This window comes from Montipora foliosa, chromosome 13 (genome assembly GCF_036669935.1).
Source record: "Montipora foliosa isolate CH-2021 chromosome 13, ASM3666993v2, whole genome shotgun sequence".
Taxonomy (NCBI): Eukaryota; Metazoa; Cnidaria; class Anthozoa; order Scleractinia; family Acroporidae; genus Montipora; species Montipora foliosa.
The window spans coordinates 9,692,002-9,704,501 of NC_090881.1; the positions used below are offsets into that span (position 1 = coordinate 9,692,002).

General features: G+C 39.7%; 1 protein-coding gene across 1 annotated transcript in view; it reads right to left on the reverse strand.

Annotated features, from left to right (window-relative positions):
• Nucleotides 1-12,500, reverse strand: part of LOC137982936 (cilia- and flagella-associated protein 91-like) — a 28,969-nt gene that overhangs the window by 12,499 nt on the left and 3,970 nt on the right. The window contains exons 6-13 of the mRNA XM_068830098.1: nt 12,292-12,358; nt 11,576-11,686; nt 10,866-10,961; nt 10,093-10,154; nt 7,486-7,922; nt 6,067-6,138; nt 4,107-4,253; nt 2,750-2,842 (exon numbers count right to left, since the gene is read on the reverse strand). Of these exons, the coding sequence (XP_068686199.1) occupies nt 2,750-2,842; nt 4,107-4,253; nt 6,067-6,138; nt 7,486-7,922; nt 10,093-10,154; nt 10,866-10,961; nt 11,576-11,686; nt 12,292-12,358 (1,085 nt within the window). The remainder of the gene's footprint in view (nt 1-2,749; nt 2,843-4,106; nt 4,254-6,066; nt 6,139-7,485; nt 7,923-10,092; nt 10,155-10,865; nt 10,962-11,575; nt 11,687-12,291; nt 12,359-12,500) is intronic.

Below are 12,500 nucleotides of genomic sequence, written 5' to 3' on the forward strand. Positions count from 1 at the left end.
TAGCCATTTTTCAAGGGGTTGAATAAAAAAACATCTGTGGTTATGTTTATGCATGAAGAAGTTATGACAACGCCTCATTTCATCTTCGAAAACCACCATTACAAGGTAACAAAGTGCGGTTTTCACAATTTGTTTTCATTCGCCAAATTCATTTGACCAAAAGCCTCAAAATGATTGTTTCATCCTTTAGAAAAACAATTTCATGTAAAAAAACACGATCTTAAGTGGATTACTACAAAAGAGAAAGTCGGTTGCGGTTTGATACTCAACAAAAAAAGAAATGGAATACAAAAAGCAAGAAAAAATAAGCAACATGATAAACCATTTTACTATATTATCCGGATATTCTTAAATATATTTAAAGGCTTTAAAGATAGTTTGAAGATTCCGTAAAGGGAAAAAAAAATAATTTTTAGGATTTTTAGGGTTTGTGACTGAGTTTATCCATGCATTTTGTTTGACACTTATGGTGGTAGGTAATTAAAGCTCATAAGCTTCATACTTGGGCTGTTTACACGGACAGAAAAAACGAACATCTTAGCACCAATCAAGCAATCGCCAGTGATGGTATCTTTCTTCCGTACTTATTCACACTAACGCTACGTTCCATGGAGCAGATATGTCCAGAAAGGCAGGTAATTAGATGCACGGCAAGTCTAATATGCGTCACAAAGTACCCCCATGCCCGTGTTCCATGGAGCAGATATGTCCAGAAAGGCAGGTAATTAGATGCACGCAAGAGGGCTCCTGATGCACGGCAATTTTAATAAGCGTCACAAAGTACACCCCCCCCCCCCCCACCCCTCTGCTCTTGTTCTCAACTTCAACATCACTCGCGTCTGGGAATAGACAATTGACACAACGACTAAAGTGCTCCTCAAGTAAGGATATACAGCTGCATTTACCCTATGCTAAAAATAACGCTAATCCGGCTTTATCCGTTGCGTTATTGTTGGAAACAGGTAGCAAAGGCTTCGACTTAAAGGGACACAACGTGTTGGATGTGCTCGTTTGATCATAATTCAATTCCCTATACAGACAGCCTATGTCACACAATGTGGTTTTCAATAGGACACTGTACAATTATTACTATTTAATTACAAAATTAAAAAGCTACAATCGAACGACAGTAATAGCCCATTTCCGAGTTGCTACATGCCTCAGCTTCAAAGCGAGTCATGGTGCACAATCATTCAAATGGAAATGAGTTAATTGCGTATTCTTATACAAATCAAACTCATTTCCCTTACAATAGTTGAGCACCAAGACTCACTTTGAAACTGAGACAAACAGCAACTTAAAAAACCCACGGCGGCTAGGACGACAAAAGTATCAAGTGCTTCAAAATATAAGGTTAAGCTATCTTAAGTATTTCACGATTATTCCATCGTGTTTTACGTTGTACACTATGGGTGAGGTGTCATAAAACTCAATTGGTACGGACGGATTTGAAGTAAAGAGAGAGAATGAAAGATTCACTATTCCATGTCCGTGGACGTTGTCGTCAAAACTTTAAACTTAGTCACGTGAAGTTGTTATTTTGATGAGTACCGGAAAGAAATGTACAAAAAATGCGTGCCGCACGTGGAACACCATCATTTTGCTTCTTTTAACCAATAATATCACTGCTTTAGCTTTGTCGTTGCCGTAGCCGTCGTCGTTTCTTTAACTCCCGGTTAAGCACGCCACGTTTTTGAGACGCGGGTGGCAACCGTAAGTGAGCAGTTTTCCCTTTAAACTTTTGTTCAGACAACCACATTTACACTGCTACACGTAAGTATCTTTTCTCCATCAGAGATCACTACTTTCCTCGCCCAGGCTGGCGTAGTCGTGAGAACGAGTCACTGAATAATCTGAAACCCAGGCTCTCGCTAAAGAAGAAAAGAGTGAGCCTGGAAAGAGATTTCGCTCACTGGCATGTGTACGTTATTTGGGACCTTATATAATAAAGCAAGGAGGACGACGACAGCTACAAGAGCGTTGACTTAAATATTATATCCCGTTGCTGTAATAATTTTGCGATCACTCCAAGTCGCTCGGCATGGAAAGTCTGTGTCCACATTCCAGAAATAAAATTGGTCAGAGCGGTGTGGATATTTCCAGAGAAAATTGAAAATTCAACGTCAGGTGCTTGCGTCCTCCACGCGTCCTCCACGCAACCCTGCGTCCTTTCACGTCGTTGTCAGAACGAGAACGACAAAAAAATGTATCAACGTGTGAAACGCACCTGCGGGGCCTGCAGATTTTGTTGTTTTTGCTCATTAAAGAAACCTCCCATCCGACTAATGAATAAATGTAAACCGAAGAAAATAATGTTTGAAATCAAATTTGATCGACAGTTTTCTTCAAAAAAGTGCTTGCATCGAAAAAAGTGAGTTTTAGAATCGCTTATTTTCACTTTCAAATTTCCCGGGCACTGCCATCTTGAATAATTGTGACCTGTCGTGATTACCCTATCGTTTCACAGATAGGAAAACCACGACACGTCACAATTATCCAAGATGGCGGCGCCCGGGAAATTTGCAAACCAAAACGAGCGTTTTTGAAATTTATCTATTTCAGATGCAAACGCCTTCAGTGGAAAAACTGGGAACAATATTTATTGTAAACATTATGTTCTGTGGTTTAAAGTTATTTTCTTGTTTCAGTCGGGGTTCCCTTTAAACCTTTTGTTTTGTGGCGTTCTCGTAGCAGTCGCAGTCGTCTTTGCTTAAGCTTTTTATTTCTGCATGTTCACAGAGCGCCTAACCTGAAGTCGAATGAGCTCCTTGCTCAAAAAGTCAAACATATCAGCAAGGGTGGAACCCTCCATCTGAGCCAATGCTTCCTCGACGAAAGAATCCTTATAAACAGAACAATGCACAATGGATAAGAACATTTCTCAAGGACATTGCCTACTAATTCAAAAGTATTTTTGCGCGGTTTATTGAATATGCGGGAAAAGAAGATCTTAACGAGTGTTATTGAAATCCAAAAAGAAAATTGGGGGTAACCACGCATTTTTCGAAGATAATCAATCAACAATATTTGTAAAAAGCTTTGAAATACAAAGCAATGTATTGCGCAAATAACAATAGTAGGCACCGTCCTTAAATAATTGTATGAAGAGAATGGTAGAATTGCGTTATCAAGACACAGCTATAAAAGTTTACTCAACAGTAAGAACCTGGTATCCGGTTTGTCCTTATCAGCGTCAGAAAAGTACGTATCTACTTTTACACCAAATTTTGTGGCAAAACAAGCAATAGACCAAATCGGCTAACTAAATGCTGTTCTCAATTGCCCATTTCCGAGTTGCTGCATGCCTCGGTTTCAAAGCGAGTCCTGGTGCACAACCATTCAAATGTAAACGAGTTGCGTATTCTTATGCAAATCAAACTCATTTCCCTTACAATAGTTGAGCACCAAGACTCACTTCGAAACCGAGACTAACAGCAACTCGGAAATGGCCCATTCAAATCTCCCAATATTGATAAATCTTACTATTGGGTGATGGATTCTTGGTTACTGCTATAAGGCAACAAGGCTTGAAACTACTCAAGCTTAAAAAACGCAAGACTTTTCGTGAACTTTCGACTTTGCAACACTTTTCTTTGACCAATTTCATTTTTGCTGTCTAAAATGGTCAAGAAATCTTTACAGAGGAAACACTCATCGACTGCTTTTTTTTCTCCCTTCATCCGAACGAATACTTCCTTAGCAAAATAGATTTTTTGCATTTTGCATATTTCCTTAATGTGCGTGATCCAAACCACATTGAATAAAGTTTCTTGAAACAAAGAACTTTCTAGCTGTCCCTTGGCTCGTGTAAAAGATGAAAAACCTAGTTTGGAGATGTTTTCATTTACTGCAATGGAACGACAACAGAGCAAGGCAAATTCGTCAGCCAGTAACAAAGGCCTAGTTCAACAACATGAACAAGAGCACAAGAGAACAACAACATGAACAAGAGAAAACAGTAACGATTGCGAGCAAGAAAATGTTAAAATAGGTTTTCCTTCAGTTTGGCTGACATGGAAGAGGTACGCCAGCTTTCAGTAAAGTCAACGAAGGAGAGCCTGCCATGCGGGGAACATGCAAGATTTTCGAAAAAAAAAATTGGCTACCTTGTTAGTGTCAAGTCTTCTTTGTCTTTGCAGACTGAGCACGGCTTGTCGATCATTCCTCTTTTCCAGTTGCCCGGCTTCTTGAAGCGCATGGGTACTGCGCAACTCCTGAATCAGCTCCAAACGCTTTTCTTTTCCTTCAAACATCTGAAAAATCCAAGGCAAAATGAAACATTTACCAAACCCCTTTTTGTGAGAAGTTGCATAGTAGGTGAATAGTCACCCCGGCTTAGTGAGAAGTATGGTGGCGAAGTTACTATTCAGGCATTTGGTCTGGAGAGTTTTTCCCCGATGAAAACTGAGAGATACTACACATGCGTATTTCTTCTGTTTTGTTTTTGTTTTTGTATTTTCTTTGGGAGAGGGCCCACAACAAACTCTTACCACAATCGAAGGGGTAAGTTTCTAGGAAAATTGCGGTACTGTGTCTGTGCGGAGAGAAGCACGAAAATTTGGTTTTAGCAAAGGATATAGGTATTGAGAATGAAAATAATAATTTTATTATCAGCTTAAGAAGTGTGATCTTGATCAGATGCAACACCAAATTCTCATGTCTACCCAAAAAAGGAATCTATGGAACTAGTTAGGCGAATGAACGTTTCGATCTTGGAAATGAAAGGGTTGAGCGGCAACGAAGGGAAACCCTAGTCGATCATTGTTCAAGCCTAAATTTATGACCTCTGCCGTACCACAAGGGTGTTAGAAAGATGAATCGGTATAGACCAAATAGGCTAACTCATTGTTGTACCTAATTCCAATCTCTCTTTGTGTATTGTATTTGCATTATAATGTAGCATTCACATTTTAATGATATGGAAATACATGGAACGTTTCATTCTCAAAGGCTTTGAATTGGGTACAACATTGAGTTAGCCCATAAACATTTGGTCTATTAAGGACAGTGCCAACTAATTCATAGGTATTTTTGAGTGGTTTATGAACATGCGCGAAAAAAAGATCTTAACAAGTGTTTTTGAAATCAAAAGAGAAAATTGCGGGTAACCACGCATTTTTCACAGCTAATTAATCAAAAATATTGGTAATTAAAAAAGCTTTAAAATACAAAGCTATGCATGGCGTTCTTTTCCAAAGTGAAGCCTAAATACCTCTGAAAAATGTGTGGTTACCCACAATTTTCCTTTTGGATATCAAGAGCACTTGCTTCATGTAAGTTCTGCTTTCTCCGCATAGTTTTAAACCGCGCAAAAATATCCGTGTATTAACAAGCACCAATCAAAGGAAACCCGAGTATCTCGAGATGCGCAGAATGTATGCGAAATAACAGTAATAGGCACCGTCCTTAACACCATAAGAAATATTTTTAAGCTGAATTTTCAAGCGTTATCCCAAGGTTCAACAGAGCGAATTAAGGAATTGCGGGTTGTGAGTTGTTTATGTAGGAGATACTAGAAGAGGTTTACATGTACCATTCAGCATAAACATATCTTTCCATTTCGTTTTCAAGGTGTACGTCTGAGGCATTGTACCACTGTAAATCATGATTGTTTTTGTCTTTCAGTTTGGATTACTGTGATAGTGCACCTTTCAACCTTTTGATTCTCCTCACAATCTCAATGAAATGTAGGTCAGACAGGTATTGAGAATGAAGATTATTTACAGTGCAACGCGCCTTACCGTGGCCACCCAACAAACGTTCACATTTGAATTACGTGTAAATACGTCAACTCAACAACCCATGCAACAGTGTTCAACTTACAACTGTGCGAACTTTGCAAGGAGGCGTGACTGTCAATCAAATTCACACATCCTGATTGGCGGACAATTTGCAAAAAACTTTGTTAGGTGGCCACGGTAAGGCGCATCGCACTATAATATCAGCTTAGAGGTGTGATCTTAATACACTGTAACACCAAATTCTCATGACTTCCTAACGAAGAAATATATGGTACTAGTTAGGAGAATGAACGTCTCGATCTTGGAAATGAAACGGTTAACTCACCATATTCTGAATAGCTCGGCCACGGATAACTTTTTGTAGGAAGATAATGGCCAGTTCCTTTTCCTCTTCAAACTGAAATAAAATAATTGAGAAGATACGCGAGAGGTTAAACGACAACAATATGGGTCAACAAAAATGGGTGTTCATCAATAATGATATAGGATTGTTGCTTATTGTTCTATTCCAGAAGAACTGTTGACTTTGATGTACTTAAAAACAAGGATAAAGTGGAAGGTCATGTCGTTCCGTTGGCTAATTTCAAATGCGAGGACAAAAGAGAAATCGTCTCGTCTTTCACGCCATACTGCGGCTAAGGTGGAGTGGACACCAGTGGAAACGAATCACTCTTTTTTAGTTCATTGGAAGAGTAAAGGCGGCAAAATACGAGATACAAAAACCCTTAACTTGTCGCGCAACATTGTTTCCTTGCAAGTTTTGGTCGATGTTTCGCGTTTTTCACCTTGCCTGATCAACTTGACCCGCAACAAAAACATTTGTAGCGGGTTGAAGAAATGAAAGGCGTTGATTGGTTGATTTGCTAGTACACGAGCAAATTTGTTGCGCGACAAGTTGTGAGCTTGATGAAAAACGAGCAACAAAGCCAAAATTTGTTGCTCAGAGTACTAGACCCGCGCTGTACTTTTCGCAAGAACTTTCTTCAACCAGCAACAAATGTTTTGTTGCGCGACAAGTTGATCATGCAAGGTGAAAAACGGGAAACATCGACCCAAACTTCCAACGAAACAATGTTGCGCGCCAAGTTGAGGGTTTTTGTATCTCGTATTTCGCCGCCTTAAGAGATTTGGAGAGCAACCCTTCCTGCGCGAGACAGCTCATTTGACACCGTTTTCCCCCAATACAAACAAAACTCGAGACAAGGCCATAACAGAAAACTCTGTCGTACCGTTTAAATGTGTTGTTACAAACTATATAAAAAAAAGACCCTTAGAGAGAGAGAAGAGACGAAATAGGCTTCTTGAAAAACTCGGGAGCGCAAGCGAGGCAGCCGCATTCTAAACCCAAAAAAAAACATTCCCTTTACTTAAATCAGCGTTCGCACTGCTAATTCTCCATCGAATTGCGTGGGTACGGATTGATGCACAAAGAGAAACTATACTTTTTCATACAACAACATCAAGGATTCAAACAGCTTCAATTCTTACAGAGTTCGATGAAAATCCGGATTTATAACATGCGGTAGGGCAAAACAGCGATTGTGTTGTGTTGGAGTTTCAGTGTCAAAGTACAAACGGGTACGAACACTCTTTATTTTATCCTTACAACTCGTTTTTCATTATTATTTTATTTTACCCTCAGTCTGCATTTTACCCTTGGTCTGCAGTCAGCAGTCTGCATTTTACCCCCGGTCTGCAGTCTGCAGTCTGCGTTATACACTGACCGGAATACTGATAATGTTACCTGTGATGGAACTTCCACTGATGGCGTCGGAGGACGCGGTATCGGCTTCTCAACTTTCACCAAGAACTTCAGTGGTTTCTTTACGTCTGGCGGCCTTTTGGCCAACTCAATCACATTTGCGACCTCCTCCAGCTCTCTCTGTCGCCTTTGTCTCCTCTTCACAAAGCCTCCTTTCCCACTGGACTTGGGCTTTGGGGCTTGAATCCTTGGCTGGGTAACAAAGTCTGGGAGAGATGCCTCCAGTTCTAGCAACCCCTGATAAGTGTTTAGATGGTAACTTTTGACATTGTACTGTTCAGAGCCACGGTCGAGGAATACACCGACACGCGACATTGGCGCGTATGTCTGCGAATCATAGTTCGAGTAGTCTTTGACTATTTCACGGCGTTCCAGTTTTCCTTCCACTGTTCGTCGCTTTTCGTTCAGTTTCCTGACAGCTATGAAAAAGAGAACATTATCAACTTGTTTTTCATGGATTTGATCGATCGATTGATATGCAATTCATAGCTCTCAAAAGATGAAAAGAAAAAAAAAACTTTGCAAAGTGGAAATAGTAAATCTTTGGAAACTATCAAGCGCAACGCACTGTTTTGATTATTGTTTTTGAGTGAGTGTACAAAATTTCCAACAATTAATTCCAACTTAGTCTTAACACATATAGATGTTGGTCGGGTGCACAACACCGACAGTACAAATCTACCAGACCTAACATTCTACCCTTCTGCTTCTACAATATAAGGAAATAGTACTTGTTGCAACTAACGAACACAAGGCTTAACTTGCTAGTTCAATATTCTTAACTCTTTGTATCCAGAGAAGCGCTTACGGGGTTGTCAGATGTTGTAAAACAAGAAAGTAACCCGGTTCAGTTACTGTTCGGCGGGTTTGACGAGAAATAATCAGAGTAATTTGAAATATGAACTTTTCAGGGACAGCACCGCGTACCAGTCGCGTCGCGTTTCCTGCGCGACCCAATTTGAGTCGTGCGAGTCAGTGAAGCAGAACATTTTTGGCATAAATTTAGGAGGACACCTCTATGCGAAATAGATTAATTTACGTGAAGCTATGATCTTCGCAGTTATGAACGCAACTTTTGCAATTCCGTAAAGAAGCCTGAAAATTTCAGGACTTCAACGGGGTTTGAAACCGTGATCTCGCGATACCGGTGCGACGCCCTAACTAACACTGAGCTATGAATCCACTGACGTTGGGAGCTGGTCATTTGTGGGTTCTGATGTTCCCGTGAGGAATGAATCAACGATGAAATGATATATGAAATGGATCATATATGAACTGCGGATATGAAATCAAGTGAAGCTATGATCTTCGCAGTTATGAACGCAATTTTTGCAATTGCGTAAAGAAGCCTGAAAAATTCAGGACTTCAACGGGGTTTGAACCCGTGACTTCGCGACACCGCAGCGATTAACAATTGCAGACGCATGTGTGTATTTTCCGATTTTGAATCGTTCATTCATGTAACATAGAAGCAATCCAATGTAAACTCTCCTTGTACCTAAAGAAGGCTAGTTTGGCCGGTCGTAATAATAATAATAATAATCATCATCATCATCATCAATAAATTAATAAATTATCAAATCTACGTTGTATCGGCTCTTTCCCAAAATTTTACTTTTTCATTCATGTAACGTAGTTCCCATCTTGACAAGTGCATGTATCAATGAGGCCAGCCAGGTTGCCAAGTTGTCAGCTGATGAAGTATTTTTGCGGGATGTGTTTTACGCTTCACAAATTTGAATGGTTTAGTTTTCGAGCAGTCCCTCTTTTCGCCGCTTAGTTACTCGAGCGCGTCGAGTTAAGACAGGCAGCAGAAAAAAATGGCCGCGCGAAATCATAATTGACATTAGGTACACACCCCTTTTAATAAGCGTCAAGAAGTGTCCCCTTGCTCTTTTCCCTAACTCTACCACCACTCATTTATCATAGGAATACGGACAATAAGCGTAGTTTTCCGGAACTCTGCTCCTCGGGCAAAGATAAACAGCTGGATCAACCCTAACCTCGATTGAGCCTCAAAAAGTACATTATTGAATTTTCCCCGGATCTGCCTCAATATGCTCGTTAATACAGTAAATTAACCCGCATATAAGAATTTAGAATTCTCAAGGTCAGACTGAACAGGTTCTTATTTTTTAGAGGTTGTCGTAGTGTAACCATTGGCAAAAATATTGTACTACAACTGCATAATGGTTTTGCACTTGTATTTTCAACAACAAAAATGCTTGCCTTGTTTACTAAACAATAATACATGTATACACAAAAACTTTTTGTCAGAAGTTTCTCATATAATTAAATCCATCAAAACTGGCGTGATTCGTTTGTATAAGAATCTACTTTTCTTTACCAGGCTGAACAGGTTCTTATATTTTTGGGGATTTTTGGGAATTTCACCATGAATGGCACAGGCACATTTTCCTCCATTAATTGTGATTCGCTCAACCGAATGTCTGCATCTGTAATTGGCTCAAGTATTTATTTTTTGATTTGGTTTTACTGCACCCAATAAAAGAACTCTGAACTTCTCAACATGTACAGTAATTTGAGTATAAATTATCTCAAACTAAGGAAAAGTTGGTAGAAACTCACTTTTAATGTGCTCGGTTTGGATTCTCTTAAACTTGCGCTCTTTTTCTTGTTGCTTGTTTGACCTGCACAGGACATACACCCAAAACATGTTAACCATCAGATATCAACTATTTTGTATCAATTGGCAGAAGACATAAGCTCCAAGCCATTACTTGTAACCGTACCACAGAAAACGTTTGAGAAAGTGGGGGGGCGGGGGGGGGGAAGGAGGGGGTGAGGGGAGGGAGGTTTAGGAGAAACATCACAGTAGGAAAAAATGGTATCATATGTTTCCTTTTTCCGTTGTATTTTACAGTACTTGTGAAAATACATTGTTTGTGGTTAGTCTTACGAAGCTCGTTTTATCCCGACCAAGGGACTCATCAGAGACCTTTCTGTTGGCAAACTTGTTGGGCATCACACCCAAAGTCCCGTTCGCTAACAAAATGATGACAGCAATTTCGACGTATATCATAAGGATTCCAGACCGTGCAAATTCACGAGTGAAAAATTGACAATAAAGTTGACAGTTACTCAACTTTATTGGGAAAAAATCCGGATCTAGTATGTCATTTTCAAGGGAATTACAGCGTAACCTTGAAACGCCTGAGACCTTTGCACAGTCAGAGTGAATTTGCTCTGACAACGAATTCACTATCATGACAATGAACTAACACATGAAATGTCAGCTCATAAATCTTTCTTAGTGGCTAATTTTGCCTTGAACTTGTTCAATAAAACCTTTTTTGTGTAACAAAAATCAACCTTATCCAAAAGCTCAATTTGTTTCTAACCATAGTCTATCCAGTCTTTTGGTGTTAAGTTCAGCGTGATCCTCTTCTCTTTGTTCAAGAATTCTTTTCAATACCTCCAGCCTTGCCTCTTGCAATCTGGAAAAAAAAAAAGACAAGTTCAAGTTAACTACAAACACCTTATTGGTGCACACATTCCAAAATCTAATAGTTTGTTTAGTTTTTCTACATACATATAGTAATACTACAGCAGGTTGATAGTTCTCACCAAAAAAGAAAACTTACTCGCGTGTTGACTTTAGACAAAAAGTGGCAGTCAACTGGAAAATTTTGGTCCTGGATGTTTGCCCATGTACAATTGTTTAATGATTGTTTACTCTCAACACCTAGAACGGCCAGCGTGAACTTTCCCAACAGGTTTTTCAACGGCTCGGCACATTATTTCAACGGCTTTTCTCAACACCTCCATGGGCTTTTCTCAACACCTCCAACGCTTTTTGCAACACTTCCAACGGGTACCCCATGGGTATCCAACGCTTTGCCAACGCTTTAAGCTGTTCAACGGAAAAGCATTAGTGTACGTTTTCCCGTGAGAGGTCACAGTTAATAGCAAGACACAAGGAAAATGTTGCTTCAGAATTGGTACTACATGTATTCGCTAGAAGGGGTATGTGTACAGCTGTAGCTTGCAAATTGAAAACCATTTTGGCTTAGGGAACGTTTGACCAATTACAATGTACCAGTGTACTCACTTTTCAATTTCTTGTTCTCTGAAAGACCATTCTTTTCTCTCTTGTTCATCCATCATTCTTTTTCTTAACTCTAGATTTTCCATGTCATTTAGAGCTGGAAGTGTGGCCTCCCTGCAAAAAGAGTAATGACAAAAGAATGTCTTGGACGTGTACTGTACCTCCATGAGATCTACATGTACAGTAAGTTCCGAAGAAAAAGTAATGCAATAGGTCATATTTTGAATTCCAGTTGTTCAGTAAACACAACACTGAGTAGAAGCTAATGTGTGGTACTTTTTTAAACCAAAGACATACATGTCCAATACTCCTAAATAATAAGATTCCTGGTACGTCACAATAAACATCACAAAGTGTCACAAAGTGTCCCGCTCTTTAAATCTCGCAAAACTGTTACTATTTTTTTAAGGATTAAGGTTGGGGGACACTTTGTGATGTCTATTGTGAAGTGCCGTGAATCTCATTATGTCGGAGTATTGGACAACCCTCCATTGTTGACTGCACAATTTTCAGCTTTTTAAAGATTACGAAATCCTACGTAGTCGAGCGAACTTCCTTGTTTCTGTAGAGTGCTTAGGCACTCTTATTAAAATACTTTTTCCTGCAATTTATCAAATCAGCACCACTTTGAGATGCATCTTGTCCACTTAAGACCAACTAGGGAAACCACTTTGAACGAAAAAAAATTAATTATTTTGAGTAATATTTTGGGAAGTTACCAAGCTCGTTTAGCTCTTGCTCTCTCAATCATCTCAACCTCTGCCAATCCTGCTGGGAGTCCATGACCTACAAACCACAAAAACCTTTTGTTATGCCATTGCCTCCTGATCTCCCTCTCATTGACCAGTAAAATCGTCTGGCCTTCGACGGAGTAAAATCTATCAAGTCTCACTCCTAGCAGTCAATGGGTTAAAGTGCCCATAACCCC